Here is a 21,219-nt window from a genome sequence, read left to right on the forward strand (position 1 = left end):
GATGATAACTCATTAGCCTGATATTATTTTATTTTTTATCCCATTGAAAATGTGAAATTTAGTAGTGCCGGTCCTCAAAAATTAGTCACATATTTCTATTTTTATTCGTCCCTAAAAATTTGTTATCTTTCACTTTACCATTTTTAGTAATGATCCCCACATTCCACTAGCTCATTCTCATTCAAATTTTATTATTGTAAAACTGATATTCTTTCTGTTCTAGATAATTCGTCTCATTTTGACCGGACACAGATTTTAAGAAATGTAATGAAAATTGAGTTGAAAAAATTAGTGAAATGTGAGTCCTACTTTTATATATTAATTTTATAATAAAATATGAGTAGAAATGAGTTAGCGGAATATGAGGTCCACTACTAAAAATGGTAAAAAAATGAAATGGAACAAATTATTTGGGATGGATCGAAATAGAAAAATGGGACAAATTATTTAGGACGGAGGGAGTACATATATAAAAATAGACTCACGGATCACTAACTTTTTCAACCTATTTTTTATTATATTTCTCAAATCTTATGCCGGGTCAAATGGTGACAAATTATAAGGTACGAAGGAAGTAATGAAGATAAATAAGTCAATTTTTTTTTACCAGGGTTTGTTGAATTTAATCTCACCTTTGAAGGGAGATTGTAGAAGTTGCCTTGCCTCAAAGGCTAATGTATCCATCTCAATCATTTATGGCTCACAAGAATTGATGAATTTGAAGTAACGTATTACAAAGTTGGCAAGGACAAAAATATAGCTCTGCAAATCAACACAACTACTCCCAGAACTGATGGCGTTCCATTGCTCTTTCCTCCTCTGTTTACATAAGAACCCCCTGCGATTCATATTCAAAACTTAGATTGTTGAATCATGAATGCGTATCAGTTATATAGAGAAAAAAAGTAATCGCCCAAATACACAAACTTTCACCCATTTTTTTAGGGATAATAGCCAAACAATCACACAATTTAATCAAATTTAGGTCAGTTCAAAAAGTTTGAAAATTGGAACATTAAATTATAAAGTTTTAAATTTTTTCGCGATTGTCTCATCTTTATACAAAATGACTCTTTATGATGCTCTAAACGACAAAGACATTAAAATACGTAATTTTTCCTAAATTTTCTTTTTCCCTTTTAAATTGTAAATGAATGACGTTGTTTTGAGTATGAACAAAAACGTTATTTTGTATACAAATGCAACAATTGATAAAAAAAAACTTTGTGATTTAATATAGTAGTACAATTTTGTTTTCAAATTTCATTGGACCAACTAACATTTGATCAAAATTTGCAATTTAATTAATTGAGTAGCATCTCTTTCATTTTGCAAAAGAACAAAAAAATGCCTCAAACACATGAAAATTATCATGGTTTTTCAAATGATTATTTTGTCAAAATTTTAAGTTCATACTATATCCAACTACATTGGTTGTTTAATAAGTTTCAAAATTTGTAAAGCACCAAAAAGGTTGAAAATTACCGCAGTCTCTTGTAGCATTAGTGTTGAAAGAGCAAATGCAGGTGAATCCCTGAGTGTCAACATCAAACCCACAAGCACCCCCAGATTTGGAGCAACGTTCGCACCCCAAATCAGGCAAGCTATACGACAGCTTGATCCCATAAAGCCAGTCAAGTGGGCCCACCCCCTTCAACGCATCCACATTGTACACACTCGTGTAATGCGAGCAGTCCAATATGTTCATGCTCATGTACCTTCATATCAACAAAATAAAACACAAATGCAGAAAATAAGAAAAACTAAAAGAATCATAAACACTCGTATTATGTTAGTATATGTTGGGTTGCAGACTCATCTCAAATAGGAAAATTGGAAGTAATATATATGGATAATAGCTAATTAAATCATGAAATTTTGTTAAATTTTGATTTATTCTACAGCCAGATTGGAATATTAAATCACCAAGTTTCAATTTTCTTCATTTGTCTCATTCATATCACAAAATATCATTTTTTTAATGATGTTTAAAATAAACACTTTTTTCTTGTACATTCCTTTATTTTCTTAATTCTCTTATTATTTTATTGAAATATTGTCGTTTTTAACATTGCCAAAAGACACTATTTGTGCATGGATGGACAATTGAGAAAATTAAACCCTCTGTCCTGACATAAGAGTCCTATTTAGTTATGACACAGAGCATGTGGAAGAGCTTGAAGGAGGTGCAGGTGGCGTAGAGCTCGTCGCAGGAGTGTCCGGAGAAGTTGGAGGCGCAGAGGTAGTGGTAGCGGTTGAGGAGGGGGGAGTCGAGGGAGCAGTTGAGGAGGAGGAAGAGCGTGTCGGGGGAGGGGGGGATGGTGGCGGACTGGATGTCGGTGATGAGGAAGTCGCGGTGGGGCTGCAGGATGGAGCACGTCGACATGGACGGGTCGTAGAGCGCCACCGTTTTCTTGGCGTAGTCGATGCTCTGGACCTTGTAGGACCCGGAGGGGGTCAGGAAGAAGAGCCCGGCCGCGGTGGAGCAGTTCAGCATGCGGCGGAATGGGGCGGCGCCGCAGCCGTCGTCGATGCCGAAGGGGTAGCGGATGGGGATGTTGTTGCAGAAGGTTCGGCAGAGGGAGGCGGCGGAGGAGGAGGAGAAGTGTGTGAGTATGATGATCAAGGCTGGAATCAACATGTTTGTGGATTCAATGTGATTGAGTTTGAGGGATGAAGGAACTTGTTTGAATTTTGGGTGTGGCGCTGCTTTTGAGACCGTGGATTGCTCCCTGCTTTTTTGACTATTGCACTGCAAATGTTGGATAATAATGTTGTTTCACATTTCACTCAATATTTCTGGTTTATTTGAATTAAAACATTTTGATATGATCATAGAAATTAGTCAATTCACATTTGACACAACCGCATAATGTGTTGATTTCAATATAGTAGTAATAAACTTATTTACTCTAGCTCCATTTTTTAAGAACTATCGATTTTGTATCATTGTACTAGTAGTATACTTATAACCATCCAAATAACATAAACTATAATTGTTTGTCGTTGACATCATATTACACGAGACCAAAACCTACTTTCATGATTCTCTGAACTCGTCAATAAATAAATTGGATATGGTATATCACAACACAAATATATGACTTTTTCAACGTTATGTATAGCATCTTAAACTAAATATAGGTTAAAATAGAACTCTTGGTCGCAGTTGGTTTGATTTGCTATGTTCCAGTGTTATTCTAGTATTTAAACATGGGGTGTATCTCACACCAGATTCCCTCTTCTTCTTGTTGTAATAGCGATCCCCTCTTCTTCTTGTACAATGTTGTTGTGACTGATTAAATTTGGATGAGTATTTGTGGATATAGATTAATTTAGTGAGTGTGTAACAAATGGTCGAGGGCGGCGCAGTCGCGGCTGCGGACAAGACCGAGTTCACAGAATGCTGGAGGACGTCGTGGCAAACGCCTTACATCACGAGGCTCGCCTTGTCCGCCGGCATTGGCGGCCTCCTCTTCGGTTACGACACAGGTCGATCATCATCATCGAACATTCGCCTTCTCTTCTAGCGTTTTCGACGTATAAAACAAAAATAACCATAACAATATCCCGCATCAGTATAAAAAAAAAAAACTGAAACCACTATATTAGTCTAAGTCTGTTATAGTGATTTGAAAATTGAACAAATGCAGGTGTAATTTCGGGTGCACTTTTGTACATAAGGGAGGATTTCGAGGAAGTAGACAAGAAGACATGGCTGCAGGAGACCATAGTGAGCATGGCCGTTTTCGGCGCCATCTTCGGCGCGGCCTGCGGCGGCTGGATCAACGACAAGTTCGGCCGCAGGATCTCGATCTTGGTCGCGGACGTTCTCTTCCTCATTGGCGCGGTGGTGATGGCCATCGCGCCGTCGCCGTGGGTGATCATCCTCGGGAGGATTCAAGTCGGCCTCGGCGTGGGGATGGCTTCCATGACCGCCCCGCTCTACATCTCCGAAGCCTCCCCTCATAGAATACGCGGCGCTCTCGTCAGCACCAACGGCTTTCTCATCACCGGCGGCCAGTTTCTCTCCTACCTCATCAACCTCGCATTCACCCACGCCCCTGGGAACTGGCGCTGGATGCTCGGCATCGCGGGCCTCCCCGCCATCGTGCAATTCGTGCTCATGTTGCAACTCCCTGAGTCCCCGAGGTGGCTCTATGTGCACGGGAAGGAAACCGAAGCTCGGGCCATTTTAGAAAAAATCTACTCTGCCAACGAGGTCGAGGAGGAGATGGAGGCTCTTCGCTCGTCTGTTGAGGAGGAGGAGGAGAACTCTCTAAAAGGTGGACTTTTTGACAAGCTGAAGAAGGCATGGGGGAACATTGTGGTAAGAAGAGGTCTTTATGCTGGTATCACAGCTCAGGTGGCTCAGCAGTTTGTTGGTATCAACACTGTCATGTACTACAGTCCCACCATCATCCAGTTCGCCGGGTTTGCCAGTAACAAGACCGCCATGGCGCTCTCCCTCATCACCTCGGGCCTAAACATGGTCGGCTCGGTAATCAGCATGTGCTTTGTGGATAGATACGGCCGGAGGAGGCTCATGATCTTATCCATGATCGGCATCATCACCTGCTTGTTGGTAAGATAGAAATCCATAGGATAGGATACTCATGAATCAACGAACTGATATTGAGTATAGAAACTGATATGTTTTATGATGTCAACTGATATTAATGTATTTGCAAACTTATAGTACTATATTTCTATGTTCTGACTTTAAGAAAAGTTCTGAAATGAACCAATACCAGGATATTGTTAGTAATTATTTTTTTCGTATTTTCCAACAGGTGTTGTCAGTGATCTTCAACGAGGCGGCGAACATGTCCCCTCCGGTGAGCTATGCGGAGACCGCGGTCTTCGGGGGCAACACCTCCTGCCCTGCCTACATAGCAGCCCCCAACGCGGACTCCTGGAGCTGCACGCAGTGTCTTGGAAAAGACACTGCATGCGCCTTCTGCGGCTCGTCCATCAAAAAGAACGAGGCGGGAGCGTGCCTGATCCTGGACGACGCCGTGAGGAGCACGTGCCGCGAGTCGAAGCGCACGTGGTACTCGCAGGGGTGCCCCAGCAGGATAGGATACCTGGCTGTTCTGTTTCTTGCTCTGTATATAATCGTGTACTCCCCTGGCATGGGGACGGCGCCGTGGATCGTGAACTCGGAGATATATCCGTTGAAGTACCGAGGGCTGTGCGGGGGGATCGCGGCGGTGTCGAACTGGACGTCGAATCTGATCGTGAGTGAGACGTTTTTGACGCTGACGGAGCATCTGGGGTCGTCGGGGACGTTCTTGTTGTTTGCGGGGTTCTCGACGGTGGGGCTGGTGGCGATATTCATGCTGGTGCCGGAGACGAAGGGGATGCAGTTTGAGGAGGTGGAGAGGATGCTGAGGAAGGGGTTCTCTCCTTTTGACAAGTATGGGGATCAGCCATCTAAGGATAAGGAAGTAGTAAGTGCATGATTAATTGCGATATCATATATAGGATGGGATGAACACCACTGACTCCATGTTATTCTATTTCAGTTCATTGTAATAAATTATGATTGATTGGTTGCAACAATTTTGGTTGTAATAAAGGCTCTGGCTCTCATTTGACAAGGAAGGAAATGATTGAAAGTGAGAAGGTTTATGTGTTGGGGTTGGATGAAGGTTTGTGATCAAGCGCTCTCCTGGATAAAGAGGACAGCAAGGTAGTCATTGGTGTGAAGGCCAAGGTGTTCATGTTAATTCATGTTGGTTGTGGAGCAAATGTAAGGATTACAATCTAGCTAGACTATCAAAGAATGTGTATGGGGAATAAATTATGTAAAGAGATTCAACCGTTGATGTACTACTATAACATAATTATTCAATAGTATACAGGTGTGGATGATATAGATTGAGAATTGCTAAATTAGCAAATGATCTCAAGAATAAAACAGGCAAAGAAAGCGACTCTTAAAAATCTAAGGAATATTGCCAATTATTATTAGAGGTACTAGCAACTATATAATACTCCGTATAAATTATTTCACTAAATCATGATGCATTTTTAAATGAGTATATGAATACTTAAGGATGACAATAATGTTGCACTTTCTTTTGATAGTAACACAAAAGGGCGCATCCAGGCTCTTCATTTTAAATTAATACTACCTCCGTCCATGAAAGTTTAACGCAGTTTACCATTTCCGTCCCTAAAAGTTTGATACGCTTCACTTTTATCATTTTTGGGAGTTGACCGCATATTCCATTACCTCATTCTTACTCACATTTTATTATAAAACTAATACTTTAAAAGTAGGACCCGCATCCCACCAACTTTTTCAACTCACTTTCCATTACATTTCTTAAAATTCCCATTACATTTCTTAAAATTCGTGTCGGATCAAAGTGTGTCAATATTTGAGGGGCGGAGGTAGTAGCTTATTACTAGTATTACTTTAAGTACTAGTAGTATATGATTAGTATGTCAATAATTTATGTTCTGGACAATTCTTAAGATGAAGTAAAAACACAAAAATAGGAAAGTCGGAATTCCAAAAGAAAACAAACTTTCCTTTTCAACAGGATTTGCTTTTAATTATTGACAAGATTTCAATATTTACTCGTAATTAATTTAAGAAAGGGAAGTCTCCCGAACATGAGGAAGCTCCCTTTTGAGGAGGTGGCCGAAGCAGCTGTAAAGAAATCGTAAATCCCGAGTATGAAAATGATGCACCGCTTTAAACCTCTTCTCTTTCTTACTTAGTTAACAAAATACTGTAAAGCATTTCTTCATCGCTTGACTGATCGGAGAAACAAATGGCCCTAGAAGCCGCAGACGCCGCCACCCCTCCCCAATTGGCCCTCGCCGACACCGACGTCAACTGGGATAGGTTCCTTTTTTACTCCTAATTTCTCTATAATGTCACTATTTTTCGCCCCTTTCCTTATTCTTTTTGCTTTCGGTGATCATTGTTTAGGCTCTCTACCTTTGTGATATTTCACTTCATTCCTTTTGATTTTCCTTTTAGGCAATATGAGTTTAATGTTCATTTTGTTTTCTTAATTGCAGTTGGATTACTTTCATAGAATTTATTTAAATTGCAATATCTCTAATTTCACCGCTTGATTTTGAGTGTGATCGCTTAGGGCAACCCAGATGTCATGATATTAGAGGTCTTGAAACTCAAAACTAGCATTTTCTAGGCTTATTTGTTATGTCAAAAAGTGTTCTTGGCTTGTTAGTATCTTGTTGTGGCTGTATTATTTGTCATTGTTGCTGTATCTGATTGTTTGATGCATATGATTGCTAAGCTGTGATTTAAAATCTAGTCATGAAATTTGGCTGTTTGGTTGATTTGCATGTTCTGTAACATAGGCTGGATAAGACGAGGTTTCACGTGATTGGGGCCATTCTATTCACAATGCAGTCGGCTTTAATACACCCTACTGCGGTTGTGAAGACACGGATGCAAGTAGCTGGATCGGACATATCTAGGATGAATGGACTATCTGTTTTCAGGCACATTATCAGGAGCGATGGCGTTCCTGGTATTTTCAGAGGCTTTGCCACATCGGCCATTGGATCGTTGCCAGGTCGGGTGCTGGCTTTAACTTCACTTGAAATGTCAAAGGATATGACCCTGAAATACACAAAAGGCCTGGATATGCCAGAAGCAACAAGAATTGGTATTGCGAATGGAGTTGCGGGAATGGTTTCCAATTTATTATCATGTGTATACTTTGTTCCCTTGGATGTGGTGGGTATTCTAATTCTTTCGTATCCCTGATTACTGTTGTGATATTGTTTTGGAATGCTTTCATTTGCCAATTAGTTGGAAGTTTTCTAATGAATTCTAAGCCACCTGTTCGTTTCTAATCATTCTTTTGGTCTGTTAAATATGCTTGATGTGTAGGTTTGCCAGAGGTTAATGGTCCAAGGAGTTCCCGGAACTACAATTTGCAATGGCCCATTTGATGTTGTACGCAAAGTGATAAGAGCTGAAGGATTTCGTGGCTTATACAGAGGTTTTGGACTAACAGCTACATACCAATCCCCTGCATCGGCTCTTTGGTGGGGTTCCTATGGTTCAGCCCAACATATGATCTGGAGGTAATTTAAGAGCTACTATACAGAGCCAGATTTTGTGTTATTATATAGTTGAGTTATGCTCGTTTTGACGATATATAGGAGCCTGGGCTACACTGATGATATGGAAAAGAAACCATCACATGTAGAATTGGTTAGTGTTCAAGCCACAGCTGGCATGGTTGCTGGTGCTTGTTCTTCATTGATTACTACTCCTATAGATACTGTCAAGACGAGACTACAGGTAAGACTTTCTGATTAGGGCTGAGATATCCAGTTACGCAGTCTCAAATGTTTTTGGCGTTGGCATTAACCTGTTCGGATTTAGGTAATTGATAATTATGGTGTAGGAAGACCTTCGATAATGAAGACTGCAAGGGCCCTTCTTAAAGAGGATGGTTGGATAGGCTTCTACCGAGGATTTGGCCCTCGGTTTCTCAACATGTCTTTCTACGGAACGACAATGATCGTGACCTACGAGCTCATAAGTATGGTTGCTTGTTTGTTTATATACTCCAGTTTAGTTAATTGGAAGCTGCTACTGCTACTGATCCTTCTACTCTCTTTTTTTGTGCAGAGAGATTGTCAGTGAAGCAAGATTGACCATTCAAGGCCCTCCATTTTATTACTAGTAGTATAATTTTGCCACTGACTGTATTAGGTAGCAAATTTTGGAAATGAACTCGTGTGACTGATAATTCTTTACTTAGTCATGGTTGAGTAGCATTTCTCTTTTATTTATTGGCTAACCCCCTCTTTGTAAAAAAAATGTTGTGTTTCAGTAGTTGGATAAAGCTAGTGAGTGATGCCCATAATTTAAGTGTCCTATACTTTATGAGTGCTTAAGAATGCAATTACTATTATATATTTTTGGTGGATGGAATAAATAGTGTTAGTTGAAAATGATACTGATATAATAAAAGATACTCAATCTTATGGAGTATTGTCTTATTCCATAGACAAGAAAACTGAGTCTGTAATGAATAAAATAAGGCGCAGACTTGTGAATTTAAATTGTAGTGTTATTAATAAAATAGAAGCATTTCTTTTTCTTATGTTTTAAAAACTTCAACGACAGTTGCCATTTCTCTTGCCAACCGATCAATACAACACTCTCCAAGATTGAAGCTTTTTAACAACCGAGTTCAACTTTTCTATAGCAGTAGTGTTTCTTTTCATTTTCTTTGTAGAGTTGCAAGAAAATGTCAATTTACGTTTTGTTAAATCTCAATTTAAATTCAAAACGTCTCATTTTACATTTTGTTACTTAGATTACGTCCTTCATTTAAAATCTCAATTTAAATTCAACATGTAGTATTAATTATATAGAAAAAAAAACACAGAACATGATAAAAAAAAAATTTAATTTGAACAAACAGCAATAATTTAGGTGGGTGGACAAAGATTTACTCATTTACAGACTCGAAATCATAGAATTCACAACAATTTCGGAATAGCCGTGCTGCTGAGGCGGGAGCAATTCTTTCTTTCCCAAGATTTTAGCGGAAAGACTGCAGCTTTGTTTTCCCACACAACTAGCTTTTAGCAAGTAAGAATCTTTCACCTCAAATTCTGTACTCCCATGTTTGTTTTTCTATGCTATTCAGTGCAAGGTTCGGGCAGCTTAGGAGCTTATTTGAACTAATCGGTGGTCATATTGAACTAGTTTAGGTATGTAGAAGAAGATTTAGGGATGAAGAAGTGGACCGGTGGTGTGCTCATAGTAGCCCTTGCTCTCATTTTGTTTCTCAGTTACACTTTGATTGGAAAATCTGAGCCCTCCAAGAAACATTCTGCAGCATATGATTTTTTCAATCCACAGCCACCCAAAGAGGAAGATCCAGATCTCAATGCCATTGCCAATGCCAATGGCGGCATTGAGCCAACTAGGCCTAAGCCCCAGTTGGGATATCTTCAAGAATTGGAGGATCTGTATAGCTTAAGTAAAAACTTGAGCCTAGAAGGCCCTTCTGCGATGCTTGCGTGGAGCCGAATGAAATTCTTGTTTCCGAGATCGGATGCATTGCCTGAAACTGTACAGGGTGTTAAAGAGGCTCTAGTAATGTGTAGGGATTTGCTTGTGATGATTGAGGAGGGCAAAGCTGCCAAGCTTGGGAACGGTAGCATAGCGAGGAACTGTCCTAGTTTTGTTAATGCATCGTTGTCGAAGAATGAGGCCTCTCTGGATATCCCTTGTGGTCTTGTTGAGGACTCTTCTGTTACTGTGATTGGGATACCTGATACTCGCAATGATAGTTTCCAAATTGAGTTGATTGGCTCGCCAATTAAGGAGGGACTGAAGCCTCCAATCGTGCTGCTATATGATGTCGAGTTACCTGGTGAGAACTTGACCAAAGAACCTGTTATTGTTCAGAATGCGTGGACTCAAGAATCTGGGTGGGGCAAGGCGGAGAGATGCCCCGATCATGGTCCACTCCGTACTCTTGAAGGTACCTGATGTGATTGATAAATGAAGAGTTGAGAAGTATGTTGATTGTTGTTGTTTATGCTCTATTCTGTCACAACAGGGACCTTGAAATATTTCATATTGCTATGCTGCCTGTGTTAGTAGTTAACCATTCGACAAACTACATGGCACAATATATGAGATTTTTTTAATGATCCTTGTTTGGTGAGGATGGAGGTAGTGAATGGCTACAAATCATTCGGATAGCTTGTTGCTGTAGAATTCTTTCTGGCTTTTGACGTAACTTTGTTTTTTCACCTTCTAACCTGCATGTTTCAGTTGATGGATTAGTAAACTGCAATACACAAATTATTAGGAGAACTGCAGAGGACAGTCCAAATATGACTCATCCAACGAACAGAAAATTAGCTAATGTTTCCGAAGAGAGTAGCCACGTAAGTGCTGCCTTCCAGTTTGTTGAAGGTAACCCCTTCATTGCTACATTTTGGGCTGGTGCCGAGGGTTTTCACACGACAGTAAATGGAAGGCATGAAACATCGTTTGCGTATAGAGAGGTAAAACTAGTCTATTTTAATTTCCACTTGTCTATATATGAGTGTGTGTTGAAATAAGATTTTTAGCAATTTGCAGAGACTTGAACCATGGTTGGTTAACAAAGTGAATGTGAAAGGTAGCTTGACTACCATTTCAATCATAGCAAAAGGACTGCCTGCTAGCGAAGATGTGGATTTAGTGGGTGACGTTCAACAGCTGAAAGCTGCAACACCTTCTAAAAAAGGGCTTCTACTGCTTATTGGGGTTTTCTCGTCAGGGAATAACTTTGAGAGGCGTATGGCTCTAAGGAGGACTTGGATGCAATATGATGGTGTGCGTTCAGGGAAAGTGGCTGTTCGTTTCTTTGTTGGACTTGTAAGTGAGTTACTGCTTTTCAATTTCTTTCAACTAGAGCAATGCTTGTTAATTGAATGGTGATTATTAATGTTGTAGCACACGAACAAAGAAGTGAACTTGAAGGTGTGGAGAGAAGGTGAGGTGTATGGAGATATCCAGTTGATGCCTTTTGTCGATTACTACAGCCTGCTTACTTACAAAACCATTGCTATTTGCCTCCTCGGGGTATGTATAATTACTTGTATATTGGGTTTTTTGGTGAGCAATTACTGTTTGTATATTTATTTACATTTATTTCGTGGTTATACAGAGTGAAATAATGTCTGCTAAATTCATCATGAAAATGGACGATGATGCTTTTGTAAGGATTGATGAAATATTGTCGAGGCTGGAGGGGAGCACTGGGAAGGGGTTTGTGTACGGGCGTATATCTTTTGATTCAGCTCCGAACAGGGACAAGGACAACAAATGGTTCATAAGCGAAGAGGAGTGGCCGAATTCCACGTATCCTCCTTGGGCGCATGGTCCAGGTTACATAATATCTAACGACATAGCTGAGTTTATCGTTGCTGGCCACCGGGCCAGGGATCTCATGGTGCGTATATATTTATATGATGTATATGTATATATTGTTGTATGAATTGAGATGGATGGGTTGTGGTTTTGGCAGCTGTTTAAGCTGGAAGATGTGGCTGTGGGGATATGGATTCAGCAATACGAAAGCAAAGGGCAGAAAATAGAGTATGTGAACGATGATCGATTCAACAACGAGGGATGTGAAGCAGATTACATTCTTGCTCATTACCAGAATCCTAGGATGATGTTGTGTCTTTGGGATAACCTCCTTAAAAATCATAAACCTGAATGCTGCGAATAATACTACTATCATTTTTCTCTCTCTGCATTCAAATTTATTTGCAAAATATTTTTATGTTCCTTTAGACCAAGTCACAGGAAATATGTATAATTTTAGTATGAAATTACTTATTCTTCAGATCTACTAATATTCCAAGAAAATATGATTATACATGATATAAAAGTGTACTAACTAACTGACTGACACACACACAAGCACATCTGATTCTGAAAGTAGGGAAAATGGCGATGGCGAGTTTGGGAAGGCGAAGAGCGACCACCTTGTTGTGTTCATCCCCCAGCCACAAATTGTCTTCCATTCTCATCAGGAGATTCTCATCCGGATCTGATGAGAACGACGTCGTGGTTATTGGTGGCGGCCCCGGTGGCTATGTGGCCGCGATCAAGGCCGCGCAGCTGGGCCTCAAGACCACCTGCATCGAGAAACGTGGCACCCTCGGTGGAACCTGCCTTAACGTTGGCTGCATCCCTTCTAAGGTACATATCTTATGTTGATCGCTCCATTTTCATGTGCTTTACCCTGCATCAATCAATGAGTCAGCTCATTCTGTCGATTTAATTTGTTGCTTTTACGATTGATGAATTCTGGTTTAATTTCCGTTAGGGATATGAAATTTATGAACATCATCATTAGATTGCTTTAACAAATTTTCATAAGATTCACTTTATTTAGGTTATTTGCCCTCAGAATGTATGCTCTTGGTTTTTTTTCTTTTTCTTGTTTTGCACTTCATTTATACATCTGCTGCTGGTGTTGTATTAAAACTTCGAATTCAAGAAATGGTGTATGTTATCGTGTATCCTCTGCAGGCTCTGCTTCATTCTTCCCATCTGTATCATGAAGCAAAGCATTCATTTGCCCATCATGGTATCATGGTTGGTTCGGTGGAGGTGGATGTACCGGCAATGCTGGCCCAAAAAGACAACGCCGTGGGAAACTTGACCAAAGGCATCGAGGGTCTCTTCAAGAAGAACAAAGTAAACTATGTGAAGGGATATGGCAAGTTTCTATCCCCTTCCGAGATATCCGTTGAGACCCTAGATGGTGGCAACACAACTGTGAAAGGAAAGAATATCATAATAGCCACTGGTTCCGACGTCAAGAGTCTTCCTGGGATCACCATAGACGAAGAGAGGATCGTATCGTCTACTGGCGCTTTAGCATTGAAGGAGGTTCCTAAGAAACTTGTAGTTATAGGTGCCGGCTACATCGGTCTGGAGATGGGTTCTGTTTGGGGTCGGCTGGGGTCAGAGGTCACGGTTGTCGAGTTTGCAGCTGACATCGTTCCAAGCATGGATGGTGAAATCCGGAAGCAATTCCAACGCACCCTCGAAAAGCAGAAGATGAAATTCATGCTGAAGACTAAGGTAGTTTCTGTTGACACCACTGGAGAAGGTGTGAAGTTAACTCTCGAGCCAGCAGCGGGTGGTGAGCAGACGAGCCTAGAGGCGGACGTTGTTCTCGTCTCTGCTGGCAGAGTCCCGTTCACTGCAGGGCTGGATGTGGAGAAGCTAGGGGTCGAAACAGACAAGCTAGGTCGCATCTTGGTGAATGAGCGTTTTGCCACTAACGTAGGGGGAGTGTACGCGATCGGTGACGTAATCCCGGGGCCAATGCTGGCTCACAAGGCGGAGGAAGATGGGGTCGCGTGTGTTGAATACATTGCGGGTAAGGAAGGGCACGTGGACTATGATTTGGTCCCGGGGGTGGTGTACACGCACCCTGAGGTGGCGTCGGTGGGGAAGACCGAGGAGGAGGTGAAGGCCCTCGGGGTGGAGTATCGGGTGGGGAAGTTTCCGATGATGGCGAACAGCAGGGCAAAGGCGATCGATGATGCGGAGGGGGTGGTGAAGATCGTAACGGAGAAGGAGAGCGACCGGATCTTGGGGGTCCACGTAATGGCGCCGGGTGCGGGCGAGCTGATACATGAGGCGGCTTTGGGGATGCAGTATGGAGCGTCGAGTGAGGATATTGCGCGAACGTGCCATGCTCATCCCACGATGAGTGAGGCTGTGAAGGAGGCTGCCATGGCTGCGTATGACAAGCCTATTCATATTTAATTATCTCATTTTTTTTATTCTTCTTGTTTATCAATCGTCATGTAATAACACCAGTTGAGATTGTAATGTTGCATTCCAATTTTGTGCTTTCTACCATTTGCAGATTCATTTACTATGACCAGTGACCACTTATTTATTTCTAACAAAACAAAAGGCATTAAATTGCGTCCGTGTATTTGTGTGGCTACCCGTTTGTTCACGCCCAAGAGCAACAAGGCCTTGGACACAGGCCGCTTTCAAATCAGATTGTCCTATTACACTACGTCACTTAAACATAGTCTTCATCGAGACCGATACAAATTTAAATGTAATTCATAAAGTAGAAGAGATCAACAAAAAAATAGTTGAAACATTATTAATGAAAAGTTGCACATATTTTATGAGAATAAAAACTTACTGTAATTAAAATAGATAGAGACTAATTTTGATGAATGATCCAAAATGAAGAAAATATAAGACTTTTTCATGAACAAAAATAGAGATAACTCTAATTTTTATTTTTATACATTTAAACAATATTTTTTTTTATTAAAAACAACACTCACTTTTAATTACAAGCAATGCCACTATTTACCCGACACGTTACAACTTTTTTTATACATAAAAACAATGATTTTTATTCATTATTTATAATACAATCACTTGGCTAAATAATTTATACAGAAAAATAATAATTACTTCATTCACAAAAAATAGTCATATCAAGATATAAGTTTAATTGCAAAATTAGTAAAGTAAAGAGATATAAAGGAAAAAGTTGTTAGAAATACTTTTAGTGAAAAGTATGTACTTTATTAGAAATAAAAGGCTAACCATAAATGAATGGAAACTGATTTTAATTGATAAATAAAAATGGAAAAGCAAGATAATTTTTTTAATTTTTAACGGAGGTGGTAATTAACATGGTTGAGCTTTCGTTTGTATAGAATGTTGGGAAGAGACCTACAATTAGGATGGTAGGTTGGTGGAATTATGCAATTGCATAATTGTATTTAGTGTGCAAAGGTAATAAGGTATCCTAAATCATCTAAAAATCTCTCTTCATCTATATAGAAATATGGGCAACACATGTTTGCAGTGGTGTTGTAGGTGTAGATAGGTGTAGGTATAGTGGGATTGAAAGTTAGAAACGTGTGGATGGAGATTGAATTTGTGGTAAATCATGGTGCAATCAATTGCATTTTTTTATGAATGGTGTTGACTATTTGAGCCGTTACAGTAGCATATTAAATTAATTAATTAATTAATCAGGCCGCAATGTGAACATTATAGCGCGTGGCGTCGGATACTTTTCCTATTACTACTAGGGTTAACTTTCCTTTCTGCCCCAAATCTATCTCCTTCTCTCTCTCTCTCTCTCTCTCTCTCTCTCATCAATCAACAAACAATCCTCAATAATACCAGCAAAATCAATCGACCTTCCCCCACAAATTCACCTGAAACAACCCAAGACCCGCAAGAAATTTCATCAATTATACGAGCAATCTACTCTAGGATTGCAATCAATTATGGTGGCAGAAGCGGAGTTTATTTCCTTTCAATGCCTTCACCTTCCCCTTCCCTCGCCTAGTGTTCAACCGGATTTCTTCGACATGTCGCAGCCCGGTACAGCTGCGCCGCCTATCCTCTTCGACCTCTCTCGCCGTGATTCGGTTCGTTTTATTTCTTTTTCTATTCCTTTTTTCTTGGGATTAAAATTCTCTTACGCAATTCGTGATTTTGTTGTATAATTGCGGGAATTTATTTCTAATTTGCATATGATTCAATTTTCCCTTCTCATCAAGATCATATTTTCGCCGGATTTCGTGTTGGGGATTTCTCGGTGCTTGTGTCTCTCTATCTATATGCTGTATGCTTGTTTGGGATCGGATCGTTGTTTCTTTCTTGTGGCAAATTAGGTTTTCATATTGTCTAGCTCCTCTTGCCCTAAATGCTTGATGCTCATGCTGCCCGGAACTGTAATTTTGCTTTTTCCGCTTTGACTGCTAAATTGAATACTAGTAGAATTTATCTGTGTTTGATCTTATGAAGAATTTCTAATTTTATTTTTTGGTTCTTAATTGTTAACAATGACATGATTTCCCTAGCATAATCTACTAAAGTAGACTAAATAGTTTATGTTTGTCTCTTTTTGGCTTGATATGCTCTCATGATCTAATCCTAATGGCATCTCTTTTCCGTCACCAGGCGCTAAGCTGCTCAACTAGTTTACAAACTACCAAAGTGTCTGAGACTCCAACCAGGAAGTTTTTACCAAGAATTCGATCGGGCAGCCACACTGATATTGGACCTCGTAGTTCCAATGAGGATGAGCACATCAGGATTGATGACCTATCTTCTCACTTGGGCTCCCTCTACAGCTGGTCAGAGCCGAGCTCCTTTTATGCCGTCTTTGATGGTCACGGTGGACCTGATGCTGCAGCTTTCATGAAGAATAATACCATGAAAATTTTCTTTGAGGATGCTGAATTGCCTCAGACATCGGATGTTGAAGAAGCCTTCTTGCAAGCAATGGAGATTTGTCACCTAAGATCATATTTACAGGCTGATCAAGCCTTGGCTGATGAACTCAGTGTTGATTCCTACTGTGGAACAACAGCACTCACCGTTCTGGTTCTGGGAAGAAATCTACTCGTAGCAAATGCCGGGGACTGTCGTGCTGTCCTCTGTAGGAAAGGAGGTGCTATTCAGCTATCACAGGATCACCGACCTTCTTGTGAAGTGGAGAAAAAGAGGGTGGAGGATTTGGGTGGTTCAGTTGAATATGGATACCTAAATGGTGAGCTTGCAGTCACACGAGCTCTGGGAGATTGGTATATGAAACTCCCAGCTGGATCTGCTTCACCTCTCACTGCCGAGCCAGAATTTCAACTGACTAAGCTGACTGAGGACGACGAGTTCTTGATAATTGCATGCGATGGTATTTGGGATGTGCTGTCGAACGAGGAGGCAGTGAGCCTAGTACAGCGAGAGCTCAGGTACCACAACGACCCAGGACAATGTGCTAAAGAGCTCACCAGTCAAGCATTAATGCGAGACACAGGTGACAACGTCACAGCCATTGTGGTTTGTTTCTCCTCTCCTGAGCGCAAAGATACAGTTTCTTGTCAAAGACCAAGACTGAGATTCTGCATGTCTGAAGAAGCAAGGGCCAAGTTGAGGGAGTTCATAGAAGGCAATTGAATGGAGCCATATACTATATTCTTTATGAAGATAATCATACATATTAAATGATTATTTTTTCTTCTTCTGTTTTGAGGTTGCTTCAGAAACCAGTGAGAAAAAGCAACCTTGTATTGGTGGTAGAGTCATGAGTGAATCTATATATTATTGAATTTGAACAATTTTGGTCACTTAGGTTCTTGTATTGTATTCAACTTTTTTGGCTACTATCTCAATTGAATGTGAACCCTATAAGATTCTTGTTCAGTATAGTATTTTATTTTTCATTTTATTTGGCATCTTTCTATATTTCATTGCTACACTGCTGATAATATTTCAATGGCTGCCTGTTCTTCCTCATCATCAGCATCTACTTCTCAACCAAACATAACATAAGGACACAATGGAACACTGGCTTATCCCATTTCATATTCTGATTAGAAAAGTATAAAATGGGAATATATTTTTATAAGATGGTCAAATTAAAATAATAATAAAGCCTTATTCACATTATGAAAGTTTAATTTAAATGGCCTCTACCTGTATTATGTGTGCATATAAAAAAGGATTAAATGAATAATAGCGATCTAACGGCGGGTGTGGGTTAAGTCAAAGGAAGCATCCATCGCATCCAACGGCTGCGATGAAATCTCAGCTGAATCCAAATTTCTTCTATACATAAATCATAAATGGGGTTTGGGCAGTAGAAAGAGAGAATCACTCAAATTCAAACCCAAATTAATAGAGAAAGCGAGAAATGGCGATGGCTGCAACTCTGGCGAGGCGAAGGGCGGCGGCGCTGTTGTCTCCATCATCAAAGCAGCTATACAGCGGAGCTAAATACTCGTGGATTCTCAGCAGGGGATTTGCCACCGGATCTGATGAAAATGATGTAGTCATTATTGGCGGTGGCCCTGGAGGCTACGTGGCTGCAATCAAGGCGGCGCAGCTAGGCCTCAAGACTACCTGCATCGAGAAGCGGGGCACCCTCGGAGGTACCTGCCTCAACGTCGGCTGTATCCCTTCTAAGGTCCGTTCCTGCTGTGTTCCCTAATTGCCTCTGCTTGTTTGACTTTAATTTAGATCCAATTTTTGCGTCGTGAATATTCGGCTGGTGCTTGGGAGAGTTGGCTGTTGCTGTGATTTTGGTCTCACTTTTATTTCCATTATTTCTAGGATTTAGGTTTGTGAATTGTGGTGAGGAACTCAAGTTTGATAACGTATGTCAATTGTTATTCAATACTCATGGATGGCTCTGTTGATAGATAGTCCGGAGATAATCACATATTTTCTGCATATAGCTGATCTATAAATGTGTCAGTTAGTGTTTGTTTTTTTAGGTTTTGCTTTTTTGTTTTTATTGTGAAAGTTTTTAAGTTCATGATAGCAAAACATATGATTGATTTTGGTGGATTTTTATTGAATTATTATATTTGAAACAAATTCTCATTTCTGAATAGTGAAGACAGCCTTAGGTTTCTTTTGGTTAATAGAGTATAGGAGAAACTTGTAAATGCTCCCATAAGTCTTCTATATATTGCCTTGTGGTATGCACGACGGCGTTGCTGCTTATCTTTGATGTCATATGTGGGAACATGGGATTGGTTGGTAAGGTGTGGGCTGACAGTGTAGTGGTAGAAGGAGATGATATTTAGCAAGTGTTATCAACCTCTTTGTAACTGTTATCCAAAGCACTACTTTTGATTCCTTTCAACATTTTTATATTTTCATTGTGAAGTTTTTGAGTTTTGGATTTCATATATTTTAACTGCTTGATTGCCAGCCCAATTTGTGATGCATGTTCTAAACCAATACGCAGGCATGCGACATGATTAGCCTTTTTAAATGAAATACATGCCTAATAATTGCATCAACAGCATGAGATAAGAAGTGATCATTGTTAACTTGTGTCAGTTAAGTCTCTGTGAAGAAATGAATTCTGGTGCTATGTTATGCTCCTGGGATGTGGTTGTAATTTTCAGTTTCTCATTTAGTATATGTCTGCCTTGATATTCCTCAATCCTCGTGGCATCCAACTATCAGATGATGGCTTGGAGTTTACATTCGAGATATGGCATGTGGTTTTAATGTTGTAGGTGGTCCTAATTATTTACATTGCCACGCAGGCATTACTTCATTCCTCCCACATGTATCATGAAGCAAAGAATTCATTTGCCCATCATGGTATTAAGGTTTCTTCAGTCGAGGTTGATGTACCTGCAATGCTGGCCCAAAAAGATAAAGCAGTGGGTAACTTGACTAAAGGTATTGAGGGTCTCTTCAAGAAGAACAAAGTGAACTACGTGAAGGGGTATGGAAAGTTCCTATCTCCGTCTGAAGTTTCTGTTGATACTATAGATGGTGGCAACACAACTGTGAAAGGAAAGCACATTATAGTAGCAACTGGTTCTGATGTGAAGAGTCTCCCAGGGATAACCATTGATGAAGAGAGAATCGTATCATCTACTGGAGCTTTAGCCTTGAAGGAGGTTCCTAAGAGACTTATAGTGATAGGGGCTGGTTATATTGGTCTTGAAATGGGTTCTGTTTGGGGTCGCCTTGGGTCAGAGGTAATTGTAGTTGAATTTGCAGCTGACATTGTTCCAAGCATGGATGGTGAAGTGCGGAAACAATTTCAACGATCCCTTGAGAAGCAGAAAATGAAATTCATGCTCAAAACCAAGGTCGTGTCTGTTGACACCACAGGAAGTGGGGTGAAGTTGACCCTTGAGCCATCAGCTGGTGGCGAGCAGACCACACTCGAGGCTGATGTTGTTCTGGTTTCTGCTGGAAGAACACCTTTCACTGCTGGACTCCAGTTGGAGAAGATAGGGGTTGAAACTGACAAGATCGGGCGCATCTTGGTGAATGAGAAGTTTGCCACTAACGTGCCAGGAGTATATGCAATTGGTGATGTAATTCCCGGACCTATGTTGGCTCACAAAGCTGAAGAAGATGGTGTTGCATGTGTAGAGTATATTGCTGGGAAGGAGGGTCACGTGGACTACGACTTGGTCCCAGGAGTTGTGTACACACACCCTGAGGTGGCATCAGTGGGGAAAACTGAGGAGCAGGTGAAGACCCTTGGAGTCGAATATCGCGTGGGGAAGTTTCCTTTGTTGGCAAACAGCAGAGCCAAGGCAATTGATGACGCAGAGGGACTGGTGAAAATAATTGCTGAGAAGGAGAGCGACAAGATTTTGGGAGTCCACATTATGGCACCGAATGCTGGGGAGCTAATTCATGAAGCTGCTTTGGCTTTGGCGTATGGAGCATCCAGCGAAGACATTGCCCGAACATGCCATGCTCATCCAACAATGAGTGAAGCATTGAAGGAGGCAGCCATGGCCACTTTCGACAAACCCATTCACATTTAGAAACCGACACACCCATGGAATCTCGTCTTATTCTGTTTTTTCCATAATTAATTCCAAGAGTTGTTGATTGGAGCTACAACATACTCTCGTGATCAACTTGATAAATGATTGAACTATATTTCCTCAGTTTTCATTTCATATGGTTTCGGTGCTTTGTACTTGAATGCTTCTGCATTATGATGTAATAACATCACGAGCTGTGTAAATTTTGAGCTTTTTCAGCTCTCAAAGGTTTTCATTTTCTCAAAACATTAAATTTACTGCTAGTCTTGTTAGATATGCATATTCAATAAATTCCTAAGTTGAAGCTACACTAGCTCAGCCAAGAAATTAGATTTGTGACATTTGGAACATGTTACATGGTAA

The 21,219-nt window shown here is 40.5% G+C and overlaps 6 protein-coding genes and 1 pseudogene across 10 annotated transcripts; 6 read left to right on the forward strand and 1 right to left on the reverse strand.

Annotated features, from left to right (window-relative positions):
• Positions 1–580: 580 nt before the first annotated feature.
• Positions 581–2,719, reverse strand: LOC125207224 (annotated as a pseudogene).
• A 572-nt stretch (positions 2,720–3,291) lies between these two features.
• On the forward strand, positions 3,292–5,912 carry LOC125207221 (inositol transporter 4-like). Of its 2 annotated transcripts, none has more exons than XM_048106468.1 (4): positions 3,292–3,492; positions 3,654–4,585; positions 4,794–5,453; positions 5,529–5,912. In XM_048106468.1, the coding sequence occupies exons 1-4, from the start codon at positions 3,354–3,356 to the stop codon at positions 5,550–5,552; spliced, it is 1,755 nt and encodes a 584-aa protein (XP_047962425.1). In that variant the 5' UTR covers positions 3,292–3,353; the 3' UTR covers positions 5,553–5,912. The 2 variants fall into 2 exon arrangements, with proteins under 2 accessions (XP_047962425.1, XP_047962426.1); XM_048106469.1 differs by having other exon boundaries at positions 5,583–5,912.
• Positions 5,913–6,629: 717 nt separating this feature from the next.
• On the forward strand, positions 6,630–8,873 carry LOC125205349 (solute carrier family 25 member 44-like). Of its 3 annotated transcripts, none has more exons than XR_007173743.1 (6): positions 6,631–6,862; positions 7,348–7,729; positions 7,886–8,082; positions 8,161–8,302; positions 8,413–8,546; positions 8,636–8,873. XR_007173743.1 is itself a non-coding variant. In XM_048104219.1 (6 exons), the coding sequence occupies exons 1-6, from the start codon at positions 6,789–6,791 to the stop codon at positions 8,659–8,661; spliced, it is 981 nt and encodes a 326-aa protein (XP_047960176.1). In that variant the 5' UTR covers positions 6,635–6,788; the 3' UTR covers positions 8,662–8,873. The 3 variants fall into 3 exon arrangements, 2 of the variants coding, with proteins under 2 accessions (XP_047960177.1, XP_047960176.1); XM_048104219.1 differs by having other exon boundaries at positions 6,635–6,862; positions 8,387–8,546; XM_048104220.1 differs by lacking the exon at positions 8,636–8,873 and having other exon boundaries at positions 6,630–6,862; positions 8,409–8,441.
• A 365-nt stretch (positions 8,874–9,238) lies between these two features.
• On the forward strand, positions 9,239–12,272 carry LOC125205347 (hydroxyproline O-galactosyltransferase GALT3). 2 transcript variants are annotated; one of them, XM_048104216.1, is made up of 7 exons: positions 9,239–9,607; positions 9,725–10,508; positions 10,805–11,040; positions 11,117–11,395; positions 11,474–11,602; positions 11,688–11,972; positions 12,048–12,272. In XM_048104216.1, the coding sequence occupies exons 2-7, from the start codon at positions 9,752–9,754 to the stop codon at positions 12,252–12,254; spliced, it is 1,893 nt and encodes a 630-aa protein (XP_047960173.1). In that variant the 5' UTR covers positions 9,239–9,607; positions 9,725–9,751; the 3' UTR covers positions 12,255–12,272. The 2 variants fall into 2 exon arrangements, with proteins under 2 accessions (XP_047960173.1, XP_047960174.1); XM_048104217.1 differs by having other exon boundaries at positions 9,730–10,508.
• A 203-nt stretch (positions 12,273–12,475) lies between these two features.
• On the forward strand, positions 12,476–14,405 carry LOC125205348 (dihydrolipoyl dehydrogenase 1, mitochondrial-like). The gene is made up of 2 exons (XM_048104218.1): positions 12,476–12,730; positions 13,064–14,405. The coding sequence occupies exons 1-2, from the start codon at positions 12,476–12,478 to the stop codon at positions 14,312–14,314; spliced, it is 1,506 nt and encodes a 501-aa protein (XP_047960175.1). The 3' UTR covers positions 14,315–14,405.
• Positions 14,406–15,629: 1,224 nt separating this feature from the next.
• On the forward strand, positions 15,630–17,743 carry LOC125208060 (probable protein phosphatase 2C 49). Its single transcript, XM_048107609.1, has 2 exons — positions 15,630–15,966; positions 16,502–17,743. The coding sequence occupies exons 1-2, from the start codon at positions 15,823–15,825 to the stop codon at positions 17,495–17,497; spliced, it is 1,140 nt and encodes a 379-aa protein (XP_047963566.1). The 5' UTR covers positions 15,630–15,822; the 3' UTR covers positions 17,498–17,743.
• Positions 17,744–18,173: 430 nt separating this feature from the next.
• Positions 18,174–21,113, forward strand: LOC125204816 (dihydrolipoyl dehydrogenase, mitochondrial-like). Its single transcript, XM_048103553.1, has 2 exons — positions 18,174–18,506; positions 19,603–21,113. The coding sequence occupies exons 1-2, from the start codon at positions 18,234–18,236 to the stop codon at positions 20,851–20,853; spliced, it is 1,524 nt and encodes a 507-aa protein (XP_047959510.1). The 5' UTR covers positions 18,174–18,233; the 3' UTR covers positions 20,854–21,113.
• Positions 21,114–21,219: the final 106 nt, after the last annotated feature.

This window comes from Salvia hispanica, chromosome 2 (genome assembly GCF_023119035.1).
Source record: "Salvia hispanica cultivar TCC Black 2014 chromosome 2, UniMelb_Shisp_WGS_1.0, whole genome shotgun sequence".
NCBI lineage: Eukaryota > Viridiplantae > Streptophyta > Magnoliopsida > Lamiales > Lamiaceae > Salvia > Salvia hispanica.

Excerpts from the sequence above, each read along its gene's own strand:
- LOC125207221 (XM_048106468.1), top strand. The coding sequence starts at position 3,354 with ATGGTCGAGGGCGGCGCAGTCGCGGCTGCGGACAAGACCGAGTTCACA. Across the intron at positions 3,493-3,653 it reads CCTCTTCGGTTACGACACAG|GTGTAATTTCGGGTGCACTT; the intron begins GTCGATCATCAT and ends GAACAAATGCAG. Across the intron at positions 4,586-4,793 it reads GCATCATCACCTGCTTGTTG|GTGTTGTCAGTGATCTTCAA; the intron begins GTAAGATAGAAA and ends ATTTTCCAACAG.
- LOC125204816 (XM_048103553.1), top strand. The coding sequence starts at position 18,234 with ATGGCGATGGCTGCAACTCTGGCGAGGCGAAGGGCGGCGGCGCTGTTG. Across the intron at positions 18,507-19,602 it reads TCGGCTGTATCCCTTCTAAG|GCATTACTTCATTCCTCCCA; the intron begins GTCCGTTCCTGC and ends ATTGCCACGCAG.
- LOC125208060 (XM_048107609.1), top strand. The coding sequence starts at position 15,823 with ATGGTGGCAGAAGCGGAGTTTATTTCCTTTCAATGCCTTCACCTTCCC. Across the intron at positions 15,967-16,501 it reads ACCTCTCTCGCCGTGATTCG|GCGCTAAGCTGCTCAACTAG; the intron begins GTTCGTTTTATT and ends TTCCGTCACCAG.
- LOC125205349 (XM_048104219.1), top strand. The coding sequence starts at position 6,789 with ATGGCCCTAGAAGCCGCAGACGCCGCCACCCCTCCCCAATTGGCCCTC. Across the intron at positions 8,083-8,160 it reads GCCCAACATATGATCTGGAG|GAGCCTGGGCTACACTGATG; the intron begins GTAATTTAAGAG and ends GACGATATATAG. Across the intron at positions 8,303-8,386 it reads CTGTCAAGACGAGACTACAG|GTAATTGATAATTATGGTGT; the intron begins GTAAGACTTTCT and ends GTTCGGATTTAG.
- LOC125205347 (XM_048104216.1), top strand. The coding sequence starts at position 9,752 with ATGAAGAAGTGGACCGGTGGTGTGCTCATAGTAGCCCTTGCTCTCATT. Across the intron at positions 11,396-11,473 it reads TTCGTTTCTTTGTTGGACTT|CACACGAACAAAGAAGTGAA; the intron begins GTAAGTGAGTTA and ends TTAATGTTGTAG. Across the intron at positions 11,973-12,047 it reads ACCGGGCCAGGGATCTCATG|CTGTTTAAGCTGGAAGATGT; the intron begins GTGCGTATATAT and ends TGGTTTTGGCAG.
- LOC125205348 (XM_048104218.1), top strand. The coding sequence starts at position 12,476 with ATGGCGATGGCGAGTTTGGGAAGGCGAAGAGCGACCACCTTGTTGTGT. Across the intron at positions 12,731-13,063 it reads TTGGCTGCATCCCTTCTAAG|GCTCTGCTTCATTCTTCCCA; the intron begins GTACATATCTTA and ends TATCCTCTGCAG.